At 35.7% G+C, this 22,886-nt stretch overlaps 1 protein-coding gene and 1 pseudogene across 3 annotated transcripts; both read left to right on the forward strand.

Annotated features, from left to right (window-relative positions):
- The first annotated feature begins 255 nt into the window (after positions 1 to 255).
- On the forward strand, positions 256 to 22,468 carry LOC145601024 (serine/threonine-protein kinase STN7, chloroplastic-like; annotated as a pseudogene). The gene is made up of 9 exons (XR_014104338.1): positions 256 to 810; positions 920 to 1,012; positions 1,382 to 1,501; positions 1,636 to 1,734; positions 20,164 to 20,332; positions 20,418 to 20,511; positions 20,818 to 20,910; positions 21,006 to 21,062; positions 21,760 to 22,468. The product of XR_014104338.1 is annotated as a serine/threonine-protein kinase STN7, chloroplastic-like (transcript).
- Positions 4,123 to 6,098, forward strand: LOC145601025 (acylamino-acid-releasing enzyme 1-like). 2 transcript variants are annotated; one of them, XM_081656928.1, is made up of 5 exons: positions 4,123 to 4,677; positions 4,780 to 5,001; positions 5,108 to 5,326; positions 5,419 to 5,493; positions 5,832 to 6,098. In XM_081656928.1, exons 1-5 carry the CDS (start codon positions 4,352 to 4,354, stop codon positions 6,013 to 6,015), a joined length of 1,026 nt encoding a protein of 341 aa, XP_081513054.1. In that variant the 5' UTR covers positions 4,123 to 4,351; the 3' UTR covers positions 6,016 to 6,098. The 2 variants fall into 2 exon arrangements, with proteins under 2 accessions (XP_081513054.1, XP_081513055.1); XM_081656929.1 differs by having other exon boundaries at positions 5,111 to 5,326.
- Positions 22,469 to 22,886: the final 418 nt, after the last annotated feature.

The raw sequence follows: 22,886 nt of genomic DNA on the forward strand, positions 1-22,886 counted from the left end.
TCTAACAGTGATAGTAGACTATTCAAGTCTATTTAGCCACCTTACCTTTCCATGTTACATGTATTCTAGTATACTACCACGTACCATGCTACAAGTTTGTAATGTTACGGAGTAGTATGACCTAAGCTTTATTTTGTCATCTTCATTGTCACTGTCACTATCAGAAAGAAGTGAAGAATGCTTGAGCTCCACAAAAACAAATCCTGCATTTTATTTGTAAAATATGGCTACAGTTGGTTGCCATACCAGAAAAAACTGTCGTTGTTCTTTATATTTTGATGCAAAGTTAAAAACTTTGGAACATTTTGTTACTCAGATGTTTCCTATTCCTAGTGCTAAGTTATAATCACCCCTTTGCAAAATTCTTCTTTAAAAATGGCAGCAATTGCAGCAAATAGAGTAGGAATAGGACAAATTTGTCCTAATTTCAATACCCTTAATCCCAAAAAATCTCACACACAATTTCTGGGGAAACCCCTTTTGTTCAAACCCCAATTGAGTTCATTATCCACCTTAAAATCAAGGAAAAGATGTATGGTTATCGGTGCCGGGTTCGAGTTATTCGACCCGGTTCGAGACCTTTTTGTGGGTGTGGGAGTTGGGTTACCTTGTACAGTTATGGAGTGTGGAGACATTATTTATAGGAGCACTTTACCAAGGTCTAATGGGTTAACACTCACTGTTCCTGGGGTGATTTTGGCTCTTGGGACCGTTTCTTGCCTTTGGGCTACCCCTGGTGTGGCTCCTGGGTTTTGGGATATGTTTGTGCTTGCTTTTGTTGAGAGAATTTTCAGACCCACCTTCAAAAAGGTTGTTAAATTTGTGGGTGTTTTGTGATTTTGTAGTTTTGGGATTTGTGATTGATTAATTTGGTTATTTATGTGGTTAATTTTGCTGGTATTTGTTCATTCTGTTACAGGATGATTTTGTGTTGGGAAAGAAATTGGGAGAAGGGGCTTTTGGAGTTGTTTATAAGGTTTCTTTAGCCAATAACAAGAAGCCCTCTGTGAAGGTATCTTTTTTGATTGATTGTCTATGATGAGTGTATAATATAATCTATTCTGGTTTTTATTTAGCCTAAAGGTATTTTATTGATTGATTAATGGTGTTTGATGTATGCAACTGCAAGTGTTTGTTGTTTAGAATAAGTTTTCTGAGTTCAGCAGTTAATTGTATAATTGGTAGTTCTACTGTATTTTACCAGTGATTGATTGACATACTCATGTAATGATCTTGTTCAATTACATGGATCTTATCAATTTGTTCTTATGTGCAGTGCTTCTAACTTTTTATAGATTTTCATATTGCACTGGTGATCTTTGGTTTGGAAATAATACTGTGGTAGTGTGGTGCTTATATTTGTGGCTATTTTGCCTTACAGGAAGGTGATTTGGTCGTGAAAAAGGCTACTGAGTATGGTGCTGTAGAAATCTGGATGAATGAGCGTGTGCGAAGGGCTTGTGCTAGTAGTTGTGCTGATGTTTTGTATGGTTTCATGGAGGTACTGTGGTTCAGTCTTGTACCTTTTAAAAATTTGGGCTGGTACCATTTATTTGCAACTATATCTTCTTTCATAATTTGTCTTCCATCTTTTTAGGTAATGTGCTGAATGTAGTTTCTTTGGACATGTCCCAGAAATCTTCTAAGAAGGAAGGTGAATACTGGCTAGTATGGCGTTTTGAGGGAGAATCAACACTATCTGATTTACTGACGAGCAGGGAGTTCCCTTACAATGTTGGTATTCTCTCTCATTGACCCAGTCGTACATGAATATTATTTTACAAAAATTGCGCTTAATGACACTGTCAAAAAATCGCTGTTTATTCTCGGCCATGTTTCTCAGTCTTACATTTATAGGAGGATCAAGTTTGATTTTAAACTCTTTTTTTCTTACAGTAATAATATCTTCTCATTTTAAAGGAGGGATCTCTAGTCCAGAGTCTTTTAGGCAGTAGCTGCACCTTGTTAATACCCATGCTACTATCTTTTGAAACATTGGGTTTATGATCATTTTAAGGCTGTTGCAGTTGCCACATTATGCTCTAAGGCTTAGGTACTGAGTATGGAGATGTATTTGACTTCACAAGGCGTGGAATTTTGACACCGATACTTTATGAATTCCTGAATTTAATCTTTGATCCTAATAATCCAGATAATCTTATTAGCTTTTAAAGACACAACCTTGGGATTAGATATGGAATGCTCTATCAAGTGTAAGAGTGAATGGAAATCTGACAATGATGCCTTGCTATGCATTAGAAATGTAATAATTTATTAAAATGATTTATAAAAAATGGTACGAAGTATAAAGAAGAAAGTTTTGCACTTTGCCTTAGATATATAAAAAGCACTTGGCCCAAATCACCTAGCTCCCCAGTGCCTAAGGTGCGCTTTTTTATACTCTGTTTGAGAGGGGCAGCGCATAGCGCACAACTAGAGTGATTCAAATGTAAGAATGCTATACCAGTGATGATTCTTTGTTGGTTTTTATAAATGTTACCGCTTCAGATTGTTGCAATAGGTCAATATATCGCGGGGGTGAATTTGGTTATACTAGGCTTGTTGCCACAAAGAAGAAGCTCACGCTTTCTTATGTGGGAAATCATGATGGAGAAGTGCATGATACAGTGGAGATTCTAGCAACTGGAGAAGTTTTGAGTGGTAGTGGTTCTGCTAGTGGTGAGAAAACAGAGTTTCCTGACACAGTGTTAGAAGGTGGAATGGCATCACCCATTTTCTCCCAGTTTGTAAAGGGAGGGAGTGTCTTGCTACTTGGTGCTTTTGTCGGATATGTTATTGGATTTGTTTCACGTTCAAGGAAAGAAACTCCTGCTTCTGGGAATAGCTGGCTTCCAGTTAAAACTGAAGATTCTTGAACTGGTATTAAGCAGCTTGAATTTCATAGGTGCAACTACTTTCACCGGCCTTCTGTTAAGTACAGCCGTAGTTCTCAACTTTTGAGTTTGCTAGAGCATTGAATGTCGCAGCTGGCTGTAAGCATGTGATCTAAATTTGCCATTCAAAAGCCACAGTGCACATAGGTACTTAGAGGTCTGTATATATGTTCCTTATTTTGTGTTTAATGTACAATTAGAGCATCTTTGATGGCAAACATTCTTGATGTATAATAGGATTTGTGTACCTGTTATTCCGGGAGAGATTTTATTTTCATCTCAGTGTATAACAGCATTAGATTTACATGTTATAGAAAACTCTAGTGTAATAATAATACACGTCACGTGTGTGTGTAAATCAATAATCTGTTGTATTTTTAAAGTAGTTGAATGAAAGCATATCATTATAAGGCAGAAATGTTTGTATTTCAAAGTTTAAGTGGCCATTAAAACCATATGTCATCATGGTCTAGATAAACTCTCTTATGGAGTTATAGGCAGGAGATGATATCTGTAAAATTGGGACATCTGTGGTTGAGATTTACACTTATCACTTATCTGAGTACTTCCGCATGGATGATGATGGACCCTCTATTCCAAAGAAGGGGAAAAAAAAAGACAATTATAGCTACAATTAATGGTGTTTTAGTACTCTATTAGTTTAAGTTGAGGTCTTTATTGATTAAGAATAGGAGTTTGAGGATTATAGAGTGGGAATGTGTGATTTGGAATGTAAAACAAAAGTACCAACTCTTGTCTCATCTTTGATGGCAAAACAATCATTTCATTTTTAATCCCGATCCCATCTCTTTGTTTATAAAACATAAGAATAGACCCTTAATAATCCTACTCCTACCTAACAATCACTCTTGAGTGGCTCTGATTCAATACCCTGGCCAACTGTCTCTCACTCCCTTTCTAACTAAATACAGTAAAGACTCCTATATTGTACTGTGCTGAAGTGCTGAACTAAGGGTCAAAAAGTTTAAGTCTTGTTGTCTTGCTCGAGTTTGACTTTCTATCTTAGCCAATTTTGCTTGGATCTGTTTATTAAAGGTAGTTACTATTAAATCTTATTCTTTTATCTATTTATTATCGATGTCTCTGATGCTGTCTTGGTATCACTGATCGTTAGTTCTGTTACATGAACTTTAAAATGTGTAGCTGATGTATGTCAAAAGGGGCAGAAAATGTACGAGGAAACTCACTCAGCAATGAAGGAAGAATATGCTAGTCTGTCTAAATTGCTGATGGAATTCGTTAAAATCAGTAAAATAGACAAGGCTTGGGTTTGCAAATCAGGTAGTAATCTGACTTTCAGCATTGCATTGATTGTATATCAGACGGCTTCAATCCTCATTGCATTCTTTTTCGACTGTAAAAACATAATAAAGATATGATGGTTCCATTAGTTATGCTCTATTTATGTTGATCTATGTTTATTTTGCTCTCATATAATGCAATTTTGCACAGCAAATGACTCTAAGGCAATATTTTCTGCTAGCCAACCCAATATTCTTGCTAATAGTAACAGAAAATTTATCTTGTCTGCTACTATTCATGGGAGTGGCACTAGTCCAGTTGATTTTCAATGGTCACCCTTTCCTATTGAGGTTTCAGGGGCATCCATAATATTGCCTTCACCTTCTGGTTCGAAGCTTCTCATTGTTCGAAATTCTGATGATGACTCTCCTACTAAATTTGAGATTTGGGGCTCTTCAGATCTGGAAAAGGAGTTTCTTGTACCTCAGGCTGTTCATGGATCATTATTTACGGATGCATGGTAATTTGACTTCTGCATTATGAGTTTAGAAGTAGGGCTATGTGGCGGAACATAAATCTTTTCTTATTCCTATGCTCATTTCTCATTTTTCTTAACTGACAGGTTTGAAGGTGTTTCTTGGAACTTAGATGAAACACTCATTGCATATGTTGCTGAGGAGCCTACCCCTTTAAAGCCCACATTCAATAATTTTGGTTATACAAGCGCGAGTACCTCCAATAAGGGTTGTAACAGCTGGGAAGGCCAAGGGGACTGGGAGGAGGGATGGGGAGAAACATATGTGAAAATAAGGTGCCCTGCAGTTTTTGTTATTGATATTAACAGGTATTGAGTCACCTTTTGATTTGGCTTTGATAATGAAGTTAATGATTAAGCTGAATACTTCTGCTTTTGGAGGATATACAAGTTCAATCATTTAATTGTTGTGCAGCAGAGAGGTGCGTGCTGTTAAAGGAATTAATAAAGCACTCAGTGTTGGTCAGGTTGTTTGGGTTCCATCAACAATTGCCTCACAGCAACATCTTGTAGTTGTTGGGTGGCCTGCAAAACCAAGAAAACTTGGCATGAAATACTGTACTAATAGACCATGTGCCTTATATGCTGTAACATGTCCTTTCAACAAATTAGAAGCTATCAAATCTGATCTCAAGTGAGTTGTTATTTTCGTTATATCAATGTAGAGAATAAGTATCTAAGTTTCATCTTTATCATACACCTATCCTGTTTCTCTGTTTGAAGCAGATCAAATGCAGATGATGACTCCAATGCAGTCGTGTTGACAAAAGGAATTAGCAGCGCTTTCTGTCCACGCTTTAGGTATGATTTTTCATGTTTTGCCAGTTGATTTTTGTCCTGATTTACTGTTGTATGTTGGCTCTAGTTCATGTATCAAAGACTCAGGCTTCTAGCTTTAACTACTTGTGTCTTCTTATTCTTGAGCAATCACACCTATGCTTGTTTACATACTGCACCCTGGTTCTGATAGAAAGCGTAGAATAGCACTGGTTTGTATTAGCTATCCTGTGTACATAGGTCAGTTTTATTGCCAGATTTATGCTATGATTTAGATTAACAAAACTAGTGAAAGACATAGACTATTCTTAATATGTATTATACATGGATGCCAAGTGAATGTATATCTGTTGTTTTGACAGCCCAGACGAGAGATTTCTCGTGTTCTTATCAGCCAAAAGTGCTGTGGAATCAGGAGCACACAACGCCACATTTTCACTTCATAGAGTTAATTGCCAAAGTGATTGGAACTCAAATGTGCTACCAATTGTTGATGTGGTAAACTCTTTTTGTCTTCAATATCAAGTTTGTTCATTACAGTCTTGAATTTTCGTTGAAATAGTTCTTTCCTTTCTTCCTTCTTTATCCTTGTGCACATGGAGTACCCTTTTTAATAGAGTATTGTGTACTGTCTGATATATTATTCATGGACAGAGTAGTTTACAAACAATATTGTTTCAGACCATTACCTATTTAAGAGTTATAACTCGATACAGATCACTCTGGATTACATCTTTTGGTGTAAACCTTCTACAGGTTTCATCTCGCCTCTCATCCCTTCAATTCAGTATAATGAAGAGGCAATCTCTATTGAAGGTGCTTCCCAAAATGGGTTTGCTATGTGTTTAACAACAAAACATAGATATAAAATAACTACAACCCAGATTAAACATGGATTTGTACCAAAAAAAAAAAAAATAACCAAAACCTAGCAACATTTATATAGATTAAGTTGCTAATTAAATTGCAGTGTACTTGATTCTAAGACTCATTTTGCTTTCACTAATGCGATTACACTAGCCAAAGTTTCAAATCTAACCTCCAAACATTGCACCAATTCATCTTCATTAAAAGCAGCTTCACTCATAGACTTATCCATTACCTCTCTCATCATCTTTATAAGAGACAACCAGCTGTGTATCAGTATAATCTGTGGTGGAGTAATCAGATCATCCTGGCCTTTAGCCATCAAATTTGCTATGTACTTCTCGATGGTATAAAACCGTATTGCTTCACTTATATGGATACAAATTGTATCCATATGTTTCTTGAATGGGTAATGGTCACGTGATTTCTTCCGAAGAACATGATGAAGACCTATCACCGCACTCTCGAATGCGATTGCACCGACGTGTACATTCTGGAGAGGCCCATATTGCAGCGGAGAATTACAGCGCCAAGTATCTTCATGTACTAACTTGGATCCAGTTATGTACACATCCTCCATTTGTATCCGCATTTGAACATCGATTAGTTGTTCATGATCATCAGTAGTTGTGATAGTTAGAATTATGAACTCAGGTACAGGATCTGGATCTGTGTATTTCCTTGATTTCAAGGATAGAGTAGACGACTGAGTTGAAATGGTACATTTTATACCATTTTCTTCAGTTCTACCAAAAATGTTCCTCAATCTATCAATCCCATCAGTATACCTCTGAGCACGAGGAATAACAGAATAGTTATCATGACTGATGTCCATCGACACTGACCAACTTGAAATTGTGGAAAAATTACGCTGAACAGCAGGTGATGGAAGCTTGAAGATCGGGATAAATTTTGGGGAAACTTGATAATCCCTTAAAATTGAGCTGGGAACAGGAGGTGATGGAAGCTTGAAGATCGGGATAAATTTTGTAGAAACTTGATAATCCATAAAAATTGAGCTGGTATACTTACCCACATTAGAAATTAATTTCATCATTTTTGTATCAGTTGCAGAAATTCGGAGGTTTGGAGAAAACTAAATGGGTTTTGTGGGTGAGAGTATGAATATATAGAGGTAGAGTTTTGGCGGGAAAGTTTGTAACAAACTCCTCTCTCTATCTCTATTCTGTTTCTCTCTATCTGTTTCTATTTCTTATTGGTTACTCCATCATTTGTTTGTTTATTCTACACCGAGTGTATGGTCCATACCAAGAGGCAAAAACAGTATAAAAATCAATAATAACAGAATAAAATTAATAATAACAGTATAATTCAAAAATATGCTTTTTTCTTTTTCCCTCTTTCTTAATTGAAAATCTCGCTGAAATAATAACACTATAGAATAAAAAATAACAGTACAAAATCAACAATAATAGTATATTTATCAATAATAACAGTATAAACAAAAACAACAAAAGTACTTGGTATGGACTATACCTGGTAGTGGACTACACTTACTCGTGTAAACCATGTGTAGTTTTTCATAAAATGAGTCATTTATGGGGTAGTCCTTGATAAAATTTCATTATAAATAGAAATTTTAGATTTTAACCAATTCTTAAATGGACTTGGTTCACACTAATTTATTGTGGACCACTAACATTAGAGAAACTATGACTATTTTATTTATAAAAAAAAATCACTATGATAAAATGAAGGTCACTATGTTGAAAATAAAAGTCATTTTTATAATATATAAGCTATAAGAGGTTAATTTTTTTAATGATATATTTTATAAGGTCAATATAAATAAGCTATAAATAATAAAGGTCACTATGATAAAAATAAGATCATAACGTCGGACTTCATGTTCACAATAGTATTAAACGTTATACAACTTTTAATAAAGGTTACTATGTTAAAAATAAGGTTACTATGTTAAAAATAAGGGTCACTATGTTCAATGTAATGTTAGTTGCGTGTGTATAAAGCTCGGGTCCACAATAATATTATTGTGGACCAGGTCCACGCAAGTATTTCTGAAAAGATCTTGCGTGGACCTGGTCCACAATAAAATTATTGTGGACCTTATGGTCTCACGTGCAAACAACAACATAGACAGCCTGTTTTATTCTTCTCGGTCCATATACAAACAGCCCACCTTGTTCCTACCCAACAATAAACCTCTATACGAAAACCATAGCAACACTAAAGCTGCAAAATTCATCAATGGAAGAATCGATCTCAACGAATTGTTGAATTCATCAATGGAATAACAATATTATGTTGCTATCAATCTCAACAAATTAATTCAATTCAATACATTTCAAATTATTCGCAAATTACAATTGAAGATCTCAAAACGATGGACCCGAACAGCATGATGTTGATGATTTTGAAGAAGACGAACTAGAGGATCGGATAACAGTAATCTTCAATTGAGTGCTATTTCTACTGTAACTGGTGTGATCGAATGCTATTTGATTGCGTTTGGGTGATTTGATTAAATTTAGGATGACGATATCCAACATATTGTTTTGTGGTTTTGATTTGATTTAATTTTTTATTTTTTCTGGAAAAATGATAGACATATTGTGTAATTGATCTAATTTGGCTTCAATTTTAATTTTTTTTCCTTCAAATTCTGTTTTATTTGCTCGAAATTAGGGCTCACAAACCCTAATTTACTTTGGTTTGGTATACGCATCCTTGGGTGTGTGTGTGTGTGTGTTTGTGTGTGTGGTGCCTCGAGTGGGTGCTGCTGTTTGGTTTGTTGCGTTCTGTTTTTTAGTGTTCTGTTTTGGTTAGTTTGCGTGTGTTGCTGCGTGCTTTGGTGGGTCTGTTGCTTAGTGTTGCTGCGTGCTTTGGTGCGTGTGTGGGTGTGTGTTCTTTTGCGTGTTATTGTGTGTTTGCAGCACTGCGTGGTGTATTTTTGGTGTGTGTGTGGCTGCGTGTTTTGTTGTGTGGTGTTGTGTGTTTGCAGCACTGCGTGGTGTAGTTTTGGTGCGGTGTGGTGTTGAGGAGTTGTGCTGTGCTAGCTGTGGTTCTGTGCGCGTGTGTAGGTGTGTTGCTAGGTGCTGTGTGCTGTTGTGCGCATTCTTGACAGCATATTGTGTTGGTGTTGTGGTATTTTCTTGTGGTGTGTTGTGTGTGTCACACCTCTCTTGTTTGATTGTTTTGCTCGTAACTGAGTGCAACGGAGTATTATAAATCTAATAAAAGTCACTATGGCTATTTTGACATTAATGTTGTTATCCTAAGGGTCACTATGCATACCTAATTAATTGTATTTTGTATATGATGAGTTTGAAAATTGAAAGGACTGCTATTGTGAAAGAATCAATAATGTAAAAAACGTGGGTGATGAGCTTCTGGGTTCTGAGAAAGTCTTGGCATGGTTCTCAATTTTGTTGTGACTTGTGACCCTTATTTAAATATATAGTGACCTCTTATATGTATATAGTGACCTCTTATATACATATAGTGATCCTTATATTTAAATATAGTTATGGTTATACATAGTGACATGTATTAAACATAGTGAACCTTATTTAAATATATAGCGACCCTTATTTAAAACATTATAAAGCCATATTTATACATGTATGCAGTGAGTCAGTGACTCTTATTTAAAATATTATCAACCTATATTTATACATGTATATAGTGAGTTAGTGAATCTTATTTAAATATGGTCATAGTTATACATAATGACTTTTATTTAAATATAGTGACCTTATTTTAATATATAGTGACCTTTATTTAAATATAGTCATACGAAGTGTATAATTATCATATTTTTACAACATATTATTGAAATTATCTTTACATAGCCTATGTAGGATTCGAACCTACGTCATTGTGCATCTGCACACTGCTCTACCAATTGAGCTAATAGGCTTTACCATTAAAAAACAATTTTCACTATTTTCCAACGAGATATAACATGATTACATAAATAGCTAATAGGCCTAACTCCATGTCACGATTGTCACTTATCATATCTAAATAGCTTAAACCAATTTGTAGCTATTTTGATTTCATAAATAATCCAAAATCTATCATTAATTAGTTTTTCCCTATTTTTTATGCTTCATCAACACAATACGGAGTAACACATTATACAAAGAAGTACATGTTCATTTACAACTTTTAAAACTCTTCATCAAAGTCATAATAAGCAACAGAGCACTTCCTTGGTAAGCAACAGAGCAGTACCAACAAACAAGTCAGCTTATCATACATGCACCATAACCCCCTTTAACAACACCACACTCACATCCCTCCATTCAACCAAACAGCAGCAGCAAAATTCTTAATCTCCACCTTGTCAACAACATAAATTAATCAACCATATTATTATCTACTTCAACTAATAATTGAGCAAAATTCTTAACCTCCCCTTCTAAATCATAGTTACCCCATTATCTCCTTCAAATAATAATTGACCATATTTCAAAAAATTGGAAAAAAAACATACAGTGACCCTTCCTATTATCATCCAAATCCTCACTTTCAACAATAATTACGCGAAATCAAAAACCCTAATTAAATAGCTAATGTATAAACATAAAACAATGAGATTCAATTTAAGTATAAATCAACATGAATTGATCAAATTGATCCCTAGATCGTTAATACTACATAAAATTCAAGCGAAAATCCCAAAAGAGCTTCAAATCAAGAAGAATAACAACATGATAAGCTTAAAAAGTTCAATAATCAACTCAAAAATAAGAAATTTACCGTAGTTATATCCATCGTCGGAATTTGCCGAAGAAACGAAGGCCCTCTTCCTCTATAATGTTCCCCCGCCTCTAGTTATCACCATTGAAGAAGGGACTAAGAGGTCTTGAAATGTAGAGAGAGAAAAACTTATATGGGTGAGCTTCGAAGAGAGAGAAAATGGAGCTTGGAATTTGGAAGTTCATGAAGAGAGAGAAAGCAAAAGATAATGAAATAATTTTGAGCTTGTTTGAATTTCCTTACGCACGTGACAGGTACTTGGTTCATTTAAGAATTTTTTTAACACCTGCTAAAAACCCGAAAATGGTTTTTAACACCTCAAAAAAAAAAATTGATTTTAAAACCACTCAAATTTCAAAAAATTTGGTATTACCACCACTTAACGGTTTCCGTTAAAAAATTTCGTTAAATGTGGTCCACAATGACACGTGTCACTATTTTATTTGTTTAAAAAAAAAAAAATTAAAAACCTAAAACTACCCCCAGCCACCCCAGCCCCACCAACCGCGCCACCACCGCCATCATCAAACCCACCCCCTGCCGGCGTCCGGCGTCCCAGAGAATCGCCCGGCGCCGGCGACCCCACCCCCACCATCCTTTCCTCCACCTACGCACCCCACCCCTTCCCCATTTTCGTTTCCCGACCCACAACCCCGAAACCACCCTAAACGGGTTTTAGGGTTTCGTTTGGGGTGGTAGGGAATCGATTAAGGGAGGGGGAAAGGAGAGGGAGGGAGTTTCCGGGGGAGGAGGGGCGTTTTCCAGGAGAGGGGGCGTTTAGGGTGGTTTCGGTGTGGTGGGTCGGGAAACGAAAATGGGGAAAGGGAAGGGGTGGGGTGCATAGGTGGAGGAAGGGGGGTGGGGGTGGGTTCGCCGGCGCCAGGCGATTCTCTGGGACGCCGGACGCCGGCAGTGGTTGGGTTGGGGGACGATGCTGGTGGCGCGGTGGTGGGGCTGGGGTGGCTGGGGGTAGTTTTAGGTTTTTTTTTTATTTTTTAAATTTTTTTTTAATTTTTATTTTTTGTTTTTTAATTTTTTATTATTTTTTTTATTTTTTTGCCAATAATAAAGCGACACGTGTCTATATGGCCCTACTTAACGGATTTGTAAACGGAATCAATTACGTGGTGGTAATACCAAATTTTTTGAAATTTGGGTGGTGTTAAAATCAAATTTTTTTTTTTGGGAGGTGTTAAAAACCATTTTCGGGTTTTTAGCAGGTGTTAAAATCTAAAATAACCTTATAAATATCGATTAAATTTAGTTTTACTCCCACCCCATTGAAAATATTGATTTTATTTATTTTTACCGAGTCGAAATTGAATTATTAATTTTACCTTAGACACAAATGCTAATTAGACACAAATGCTAATTCATTTACTAGAATTAGCAATTTTGTCCTAGGTAAACTACTAATTTTAAATTAATTAATGGTGATTGAATCAAGGGTTCATTTAACCACAAACCATAAATTTAATTGGTGGTTTAACTTTGTTAACTACTCCCTCCGTCCCCTATTGATAGTCACTTTTGCCATTTTTGCCACAAACCAACTAGAGCTAGGCACGAATCTAATCAACACCAAGATTAACATACGATATTAAATTAAAATGGCATAGCCCCACAAGAGTTGTCATTAGCACAACACGACATGAGTAGAAAATGTCATTAACTATGCATAAACATCAATTTCAAAATTTAGCATGAGCACAAGAAGTCAACCTACTTAATACTGTAGTGACTAATTTACAAATAATATAAAAACTAATTAGGAACAAATTGACATTAAACGATATAAAAAATAGGCTATATATGTTATGCATAGGTTCTTTTAATAAAAATCAGCACAAGCTCAAAAACAACACAACTTTTTTTTAACTCATTCTAAAAGCGACTCGCACAAACACGACTACTAAAGTGACGACTTAAAGATCAACCGTAAGTATAAGTGTATATCCTTAATGCATTTCCCTAAAAAAAAAAGTTCAAAACACAAGTAGCTTAACAAGCGTCCAGCATGATGAAAATGAAAAGGACGAAAATAAAGAACATGTGCTAATATTACATTTTGGTGGTGTTGCTCACACTACTCAACTACCACTTGTAGCACTCGTTACTCACTTTCCACCCTACGCTAATCTTCCATACGTCTCACTCTCTTTCTCTTTCTTCTTCTTCTTCATTGACTATCACATTTCCCTAATTTCTGAGAAAGAAAGAGACAGATGCAGGGTTCATCAATGGCGGCAAATCCTCAATTCCGACGCCGATTTACTCCGATTTGCGTCTCAATTTAAGGAGTTTCAATCCTTTATTCATCAATTTCCCGCCATTGAAGCTTTCTTCCAGAAGGAATTTATCGATTAAGAATGCTGTCAGTGATCAGAAATTGCAGGACACTGTCACTGATGATCAAACAATAATGTGAAAAATATACACTAACTTTGTTTCAAATTATTTGCAAAGATTTGGATTAAAGCGTGAGAATGTTGTATGAGTTTAGACTCACGGTGAGACATACATAAGTTATTGAACTACCTCTTCCGTTTCAAAATGATCTTCTTACTTGGAATATACATGTCTGTCAAAGCATTAATTTGACCGTATATATGTTTAATTGCATATTAGTAAAATGTATAACAACTAGACATTGATAAACCACTCATTGAGACTGATCAAATAAAACCTAACATGACTAGGTTTTTTGGTGCTTAGAGGGCCACAACTCACAAGGGCGGGGTGAGAATCGATCCCTGGATTTCCCGGAATCGAAAGAGAAGCTCTAACCACTTGAGCTATCCCTCACTCTAACCTAACATGACTACGTGATTATATTATGTTTTAGTGTATATAGTAAGAGTAATTTGAAGAAGATTATCTTATCTGATGAATAGTGCTAAGATTCTAATTGGAAAGATCATTATAATAAAGAGGGAGTATCAAATATTCAAATTGGATTTAGCTAAGTTAATCTCATTTTAAGAGCTGTTGTACCTCATCCTCTCCCTCTAATTGTTGATTAACCAGTCTCTCATTCGCTCTGTTTTTGTAGCTATCATCTTCTTCATTTTCTTGCTAAACCCTTCAACCACTAAACCCATTTCTCTCTTTCTCTCTCCTCTAAACTCCAGATATGCTGTCCACCATTTGAGCTCCTTTGAGGTTGCTACTTCAGACTTTTACTTTAATGGCGTCTCTCTCTTTTACCCAATTCCTTTCCTTGCCCAGGTTTCTTCATTTCCCTTCTTTTTATAAACAATATTATATGTTCTATTCAATTGTTTTTACTATCTAATTTTTGACTCAATTGAATTGTTTTCTTGTATGTATATGTAATTTATTTGATTATTTGCTATTTGGGTTTTGCTCAAATACTTGAGGGTTTTGTGGGGTTGTCTGATTTCAGAGGAGAATTTTGCTGTTTATATGTGTTGCTTGACTAGTGATTATTGCCTAATATGCTAGTTTTTCGGGACTCGAATGTAAGAAATCGTTCTCAATTTTGGATAATTGTAGTTGAACAAGGAATGCCATGTTATTACCCAAATGTAGCCTATGAAGTTCTAGCCTAGGGTTATATGTTGGAAGGGGGTGGTGTTATATGTTTCCGTGCTCCCAAATGAATAATCTTACCCATAATGAATCCAAGCTCAACCATGTTTGTTTGTGGAATTAGAGCATATTCATATGGAGTACCATTCACATGGTGCTCCCATAAAAATATGATTGTGGATTGGTGGAGGCGTATGCACAATGCTCACTGTCATCCGTAGAGCATCAAGCCTAAGACCAAAGAACATGAAGATTAACTCTACTGAACGTTGACCCCAATGAACATAAGAGCTATTATTAAGAATTTAAGATGATGCTATTTTACATTTCTTCATATCAATTAAGTAGAGGGAATCAAGACACTTGGTGAGCATGAATGAGTAGGGAAACGTTAGCAGTTCCTGCTACATTTCTAAAATAATTACCGTGAATATCCAAGCAGCATGTTTTGCTATTGAAACCCCCAAACAAGCTGCTGTATTTCTTTGCTTCACATACATGCTAGATTTACTAGCAGGTTATAATATACCTAATCAGCATTACGCCATTACATAATTAATAATTAACATTGTGCAAGTCCATATGGTTCAACATACAGTTATTCATGGTAAGTCTGATCAGTAGTCCATGCTCTTATTCCAAACTGTTTAGTGCTGCATTTCCTCTCAATTTTGGCCAATATCAATGTGATGAATGCCTTATTTAGTTGGTGAAATAATTTCAGGTGGAACTATAAAGCACCATTCTTAGCTACTGTAGAATTCATGCTAGTTACAGACCATAGATTACAGAATAGATGGGTTTTGTCAGCAACATCTAAAAAAGCAATTTCAGCATCTTTAGCTCAAGACGAGGCATCTAAAGAACCAGAGGGAACAAAAAAGACTAAGAGCACACGAGGTAGAAAGAAGAAAAATATTGAACTGCAGGATGATGATTCTAAGCTGTCAGTCAGTGGTTCTATTTCAGAACTGGAGGTCTCTGATCTTAAAGCATTGGTTAGAAATTCTGAGAAACCCAAGAGAAAAACTACAAAGAAAGGTATACAACTGTGTTATCTAGCTTATAACATGATATGTTTCAACTTTATATGATATGAATGTGAAATTATGGTACTTGAGGCTGAAATGAAATTTTTTCAGCTGTGTCTGCAACTTCCAGTAAGGAGAAAGTGAGACAGCAAAAAAAGACGAGGGGTAGGAAGAGCAAGGAAGAGATCAGTAAGGTAGATGACCAAGAAAGTGAGACGGAATTCAGTGATTTAGAGGGGGTCATCTACGTTGCAGATCAAGAAAAGGAGCATGATGACATAGATTTGGAATTGGAAAAGGGCGATGGTGAGGATGTAAGCTTCACTTATGGTTGGCCTCCTCTTGTTTGTTGCTTTGGAGCCGCACAGCATGCATTTGTGCCATCAGGAAGGCCTGCCAATCGGCATATAGATTATGAAATTCATGATGCACTTAAAGATGCATTGTGGGCGCCTGAAAAGTTTGTTAGGGCTCCTGGTAGCTCAGCAGGTGGTGTTGCAATTGCTCTAGCATCCTTGGGTGGTCGAGTTGCTTTCATGGGTAAACTTGGGAATGATGACTATGGGCAGACCATGCTGTATTTCTTAAATGTCAAAAAGGTTCAAACACGGTCAGTTTGTGTTGATGATAAAAGACCGACAGCTGTGTCACAAATGAAGATTGCTAAGAGGGGTGCTTTACCAACGACCACTATCAAACCTTGTGCAGAGGATTCTTTGGCAATATCAGAGATCAATATTGATGTGTTGAAGGAGGTAATGCCAGTTTTTTTGGTTATTATTTACTTTAATTTTTACTATTTTCTCTAAGTTCATACATTGAAATCCTTGTTTTAAAGATTTTTTTGAAATATACGTAGAATTTGTGTTCCACTTCAATTTTCCTTACAGAGCTGCAAAGTATAAGGATTTAGGTTGAGAAAGATTGTGGCTGGAATATCATACCTCTACTTTTTTTTTTTTTTTTTTCCTTCTGGAAGCAGCTTATATATTGTTTTTCATACTGAAGGTATGAGCTGTGTCTTATAAGGAAATGTTATAATGAAAAATCAGAAAGGGGGAAAGTATTAAGCAGAAGAAATATCTCAACCATATACTATGAACTTGTGAAATTAACAAGAGCTTAAAACATTGTAGATCAACTATCAAATTCAGATTTCTTTTTAATTTAAAATTAAGGTGTCATCTGCTGATTAGTTGGTGTAAGAGATACTTGATGGGGCATATTATTGGGATTCAAGGATAGAGATCATAAAGTTTCTTTCTACGGAGGAAGTATTAATTAATGCTGTAATGAATCACCTGAACAAATCATACACAAAGGAGATGTTCTGAACAATTTTTCTTGAGACCAGTTTCACATGGGTGAATACGTACCAAATAACCAACTGCAGTTGTTTAAAACTCTTTTTTTTTCCCTTTTCTTTTCTGTTATAGGATGTTTGAGGATTAAGGTTTTATTAGATCTATAGGGCCATGATGATGGTGGCCCTATGCTGTTTGATACATGTAGGGATACAAAGATTCTGATTATGATAATTGGTTGTAGCTTCTTTTGGCTATGAAGAACTGCATTAGATTAAATTTGAACTTACCTTAAGGTCATTAGCTGAGTCCGCAAATGGATAGAAAAGTAGCATATAGTCATAATGTGAATGTCAATTATTTACTAGTTAGAAATTTGAGTTGCTGTTCTTGATAGATTCCTGCTATATGTGTTATAGCCTTATAGGTAAAAGGTTTAAGTCAAATTTAGCTCCATACAATTCATTAATGGGACTCTGTTGTTATTAATTTCATTGCTCCATTTTGACATTGAACTATTGAAGGAAATCTTCCTAAACATGAATACTGTTAAAATGTTATATTGTAGTGAAGGGTTACGAAGTGACAATGGTTTTTATATATATATATATATATATATATATATATATATATATATATATATATATATATATATATATATATATATATATATATATATATATGTATATATATTTTTTTTTGTTTTACCAAGGCACAACAAGGCATCTGCACTCCTATAGTACTTGAATTTTAAAAAAGGGACTGGACACAATTGACTGATTCACATATGACAAAACACTACATCCTTTATTCTTCATATCAAGGTATAAAATTCACAAGCCCCACCATGAAACTATGCAAGAGAGTGAGACTTTAAAATGAGGAAATGTACGAGGGTAGAACCAAATTGGGTTTATCCTCGGAGTTTCTACCATGGAAACTATACATGTAATAAGGCAAATGATGGAGTACTATAGGGGAAGAAAAAAAGGATTTGGACATGATTTCATTGACTTGGAGAAGGCTTATGACAAGGTGCTAAGAGATGTGCTTTGGTGGACAATGTTTAAGAAGTGTCCTTGTAAGTGTATTAACTAGTTAAGGATATGTGTCGAGATGTCAAAACAAATGTAAAGAGTTGTGGGGAAGTGACGAAGGATTTCACTATTACGATTGGACTACAGCAAGGTTAGACATTATGTCCAAGGTGAGACACCTTAGTGTATGTTGTTTGCAAGGAGCAATAATGGTAAAACCTAGAACTCAGGGGTTTAGACTATATTTGAGCAGTTTAACTGACTAAGGACATGGAAAGTAGTTTTAGCACTACGAGGAAGTCAGGTAGGGATATAGTAACATTAGATGGTACGGAAGTGCCCACAAGCAAGTGATTTGAACACCTTATGTTTATTTTGCAAAAGAGTGGAGCAATTCACCAAGATCCCACATGATTAGTTCTAGTTGGCTCAAATGGAGAGGTTTTGTGTGACCATGCATACCTTTAAAGTTAAAGGGAGAAATCTATCAGACAGCTATCTCATCAATGTTCTTATATGGGTCAAAATATTCGGGAAGGATCATTTTAGGAAGATAGCGTATTTTGAGATGGATGTGTATTAGAAATTAAAATATTAGGAGGAAAGTTAGAGTAGCGGACATTGAGGATTAAATATGAAAAAACTGATTGTGTTGGTTTTCGGCTTGTCAGGCGGAGATCGGAAGATGCACCAGTAAGAAAAGTTGAGGTTGTTTTTTATTTTAATACATTTAATGATGGCAATTGGCAAAATGTATTATGGCTTGAGGGTTGAGGCTATGGGTGTGGGAAAAGTTGGCTAGCAATCATCAGGCTTCAATAAGCTTTGCATTAGCTTTGGCTGTAGTTGCCATCTACACAAATGATGATGCAAAAGCAATATGCATAGCTGCATCTGTTTTTGATCTAGAGAACGCTCTTTTTTATTTCGGAAGATAGAGCAGGGATTGAGAAATTGGAGGCCAAGTAATGACTTTATAAATTTACAATAAGCATTGGGGTGGTGAACCATTAACCGAGTGCTATATGATGCCACTCTGATTCTTTGTACTATATATACTATAAAACACTTGCTGGAAAGTTCACAAGTCTACAATGTGGGCCATTTTGGCTTCTTCGGGTCAGCTTTTGTGTTATACTTCTATATATTTGCCTAGTGAAGCGCTGTATGCTATGAGTGAAGAACTAAAAAGGTACAGGTCACGTGCTCGCCTTTGACCATTTGTGATCTATACGTAAGGGAAAATATAATCATGTGGGATCTTGTTTGAATCCTCTTAATAAATCATATTATAATATCTACTTATTAAGAATTAAAGATAATAATGGCTATATTTATGCATTGGCAAGCATGATAAATAAAATAGTTCTAGTAAAAAAAGAAAGTATATTACACTGGGCCCTTAGGGAGAAGGCCTTTTCTTGAAATTCTGCAGTATCTGGGTTGTAATATATCCTATTGGGTAATTTTTGTGCTCATACAATTTTGATTATTATCTACATTATGGCATATTGGCTGTATGTTTATAGTTGTGGTCATTTATAGCACCTTGTACTCTTGTAGAGGTATTAGTTGATGTAATAAATTTCAAATATTTTTCGAGAATGAGGAGTCTCTAATGCTACTTTTTCTTGTATACTATCATCGTGGGTTTAGGGGTTGAATGGTGCTACAACTTGTGTCTGTTTGTGCATATCATTGCTGTGCACGGTTATTACTTCTCAGTTATTTGACGATTATAACATTGTCTGTGAAAGCAAATGCTGAAATTGATTGTGATTTGTAGGAAGCAGGATCATAGAAGTTTCCTATGGTACTGATTATTAGATACTACCTCTGTTTCATATTATTTGCAACGATTTGACATAAAGTAGATAATATGCAACGATTTGACATAAAGTAGATAATAGTTGCAAATAATATGAAACAGAGGTAGTATGATATTTGGCTAGCACTATTGCTTTTTATGTTTCTCATAAGTCAGAGGCTCATAGCACACCAATCATGAACACTGACAGTATGCTCTGATTAGCTGTTACTTTCCTGCAATTTATGTACTTATTTTGGACGGATTTCTTTTACACATGGTTCATTAAAATTGTAATGGAAAGATTGACAAGTATTTATGTGGTTTTCTTGTTTTCCATGGTATTTTAGGCTGAAACAATGATCCTTGGAGAAGTACAGAACTTGCCTAAGGGATTAGAACGGGAGAATAGAATCATACAGACAATAATGAAGCAACTTCTATTTGCGTTGGATGGTCTTCACTCAACTGGAATTGTTCACAGAGACATAAAGCCACAGAACATTATTTTCTCTGAAGGTGACGGTTATGACCATGCTGTCCTTTTTATTCTGGTTTCATTCCTCTCTGATTTGCTTCCCTGCTGCTATTGTCTTTTTTCCAGGTACTCGTACATTCAAGATTATTGATCTTGGGGCTGCAGCAGATCTACGAGTAGGCATTAACTATGTTCCCAAAGAGTTCCTTTTGGATCCAAGGTGCATTAATTTCCTGTATATTTTGTTTCTTTATTTGTCTAGCCTCTAGGAATTGGCTTATGATTGTATCTGCCAATTTCCTTCATAATGATTTAGAGGAGGTATCACATGTAGCATTGTTTAAAAGGCCTCTTTTATTAGTCTGGTCAATGTTGAAAACTTTGATAGGTCACTCCATTTTTGCAAAAGAACACAACATAGTGTGCTCTTGTCCATGGTTTTGTGTATTGAATTTGTACTTATCACATCCATGTTCCTTAATGTTCTTTGTCTTATGAGATTTTTGATCATGTCTTTTCCGGTTAGATATGCTGCACCAGAGCAATATATCATGAGCACTCAAACTCCTTCAGCACCATCCCTCCTGTGGCCGCTGCACTTTCCCCAGTCCTATGGCAGGTCCTGCACAGTTTAGAATCTATTTGACTTCTTATTAGTATGTTGTAAATATCAGATTTGTCTTCTTAAACTAATGAAGATTTTGTTCTTGACAGTTAAATTTGCCAGATAGATTCGACATATACAGTACTGGTCTCATATTCCTTCAAATGGTAAGCAACATCTATGGTTTATTTTCTGAAACATAGAACTATGCATGGATGTGAAACCATGGTATTTAAAATTATATGCTAATGTTCTCTGAATGTTCTCTTTAGAAATGCTTGTTCTTTTGCTCTATGGCCTTTACTCACTTTACTTTCTAAGCTTGGTTAGATTAGGGAAATTAATTTGGCAATTTCAACTTCCCAAAACGGTGAAGCTATTTTCAAGGAAGAATATTAATGTGAGAGGATTACGGAGTATTAAAGGGAATGAAATCAATGAATTGATTAACTGGCAAGTGAAAATGCTGCATAACTGAGTACGGAGTAATTAATTATTACTGTATTTTTTATTTTATATTTTTTTTGTGTGTGTTTAATACATATATGGGCTTCGGATTTTGGGGCTCTGGGCGGCTGCCCCGGGCCAGATACGACCCTGGACAAAAGTTATGCATAAAAATATATGTGAAGTATAAAAAAAAAATCTTGTACGACAATATTTTGCAATATATTATGGAAATAAATATTTACATAAAAAAATCCTAGTAAAAAAAGCATCAATGTACATGAGCTTAAATTCATTTTGCTGAAATTATTTTTGCTGAAGTATACTAAGTTTTACTGAACTTAAATTCTTTTTACGGATTAAAACTGATTTTTATTGAAGTGAAATTATTTTTGCTTTAATTCTATTATTGCACAGATCCCTTCATTGTGTTTTGGGAATAGATTGGTGAGGTTAGCGTCAAAAGTTTCGAGCTTGGACTTGAGATCAATGGCCTCTCTAATGTGGGCTGCGTGGTGGTGTCGAAATAAGGCTGTCTTTGAGCATGAAAATGTGTGTGCTGTTAGTGTGGCATCAAATATGTCAATATCGGTCTGGGAATATGGTGAATACGCTGCTAGAGTGTTCATGGGGCAAAATATTCATAATTTTCCCTCCTCAGCGAGCTCGTGGTAATTTTCGAGTGTAGGTGTGACAAAAATAAATTGTGATGCATATATTGGTAGCGTGACTGGCTTGGGTGTGGTGCTGCGTGATGATGAGGGAAGGGTGGTGGCTGTTGCTATACGCCAGGAGCAGGTTGGTTGGTCACTGGAGCTTGCAGAGGCTGCAGCATGCAGATATGGGCTCCAAGTTGCGCTTAGACTCGAATACTCACACATGCAGGTGGAGAGTGATGCTTTAAATATTGTCCAAGGAATCGAGATGAAGGCAGGAGGTTTTACTCCCTTGTGTATCTTGATTGATGATGTTTGTTCTCTCTTCAATGTTTTGCTAGTTTTTATGTTCTCGTGTTAAGCGGACGGGTAATGTTTTAGCTCACCATGTTGCTAGGTGAGGCTCAAGAGGTTGTAATGAATTTATTTGCTTAGGTCTGTTTCCGCAAAGTTAAGGAAAATTGATCTCCTTTAATGAAATCCCACGGGCGTTTTCTCAAAAAGAAAAAAAAAGGGTTTTTCTACATTATAACCCTCTAACTTTCCGTTTTCTATGATGTGCCCTCTTTTTTGAGAAATCTACACTGTAACCTCAAAATACATTTAGTTTCTATATGGTAACCTTGCCGTTATCTTGCCGTTAACTAATTCCATTAGTGGGACCCACTCACCAGTTAATAATATTTTTTAATCGATTTGCGTGTTGGAAATGGTTTCATTAATGGTTTTGGGGGCTATTTTGTTCCTAAAGGGCTTAGATTTGACAAAAAAATAACACAAATGGCTCGTTTTGCATATTAAGAAATGTCTCGATTTGCGTGTTTACGTATTTAATATGCAAAACAAGACATTTGTGGCATTTTTTTGTCAAATCTGAGCTCAATTTGG

Source organism: Chenopodium album, chromosome 21 (assembly GCF_948465745.1).
Source record: "Chenopodium album chromosome 21, dcCheAlbu1.1, whole genome shotgun sequence".
NCBI classification, from domain to species: Eukaryota; Viridiplantae; Streptophyta; class Magnoliopsida; order Caryophyllales; family Amaranthaceae; genus Chenopodium; species Chenopodium album.

Bases quoted from the DNA above. Each gene is read 5' to 3' on its own strand.
- LOC145601025 (XM_081656928.1), top strand. From the start codon at position 4,352: ATGCAATTTTGCACAGCAAATGACTCTAAGGCAATATTTTCTGCTAGC. The intron at 5,002-5,107 runs GTATTGAGTCAC...ATTGTTGTGCAG, and splicing joins TTTGTTATTGATATTAACAG to CAGAGAGGTGCGTGCTGTTA. The intron at 5,327-5,418 runs GTGAGTTGTTAT...TGTTTGAAGCAG, and splicing joins GCTATCAAATCTGATCTCAA to ATCAAATGCAGATGATGACT.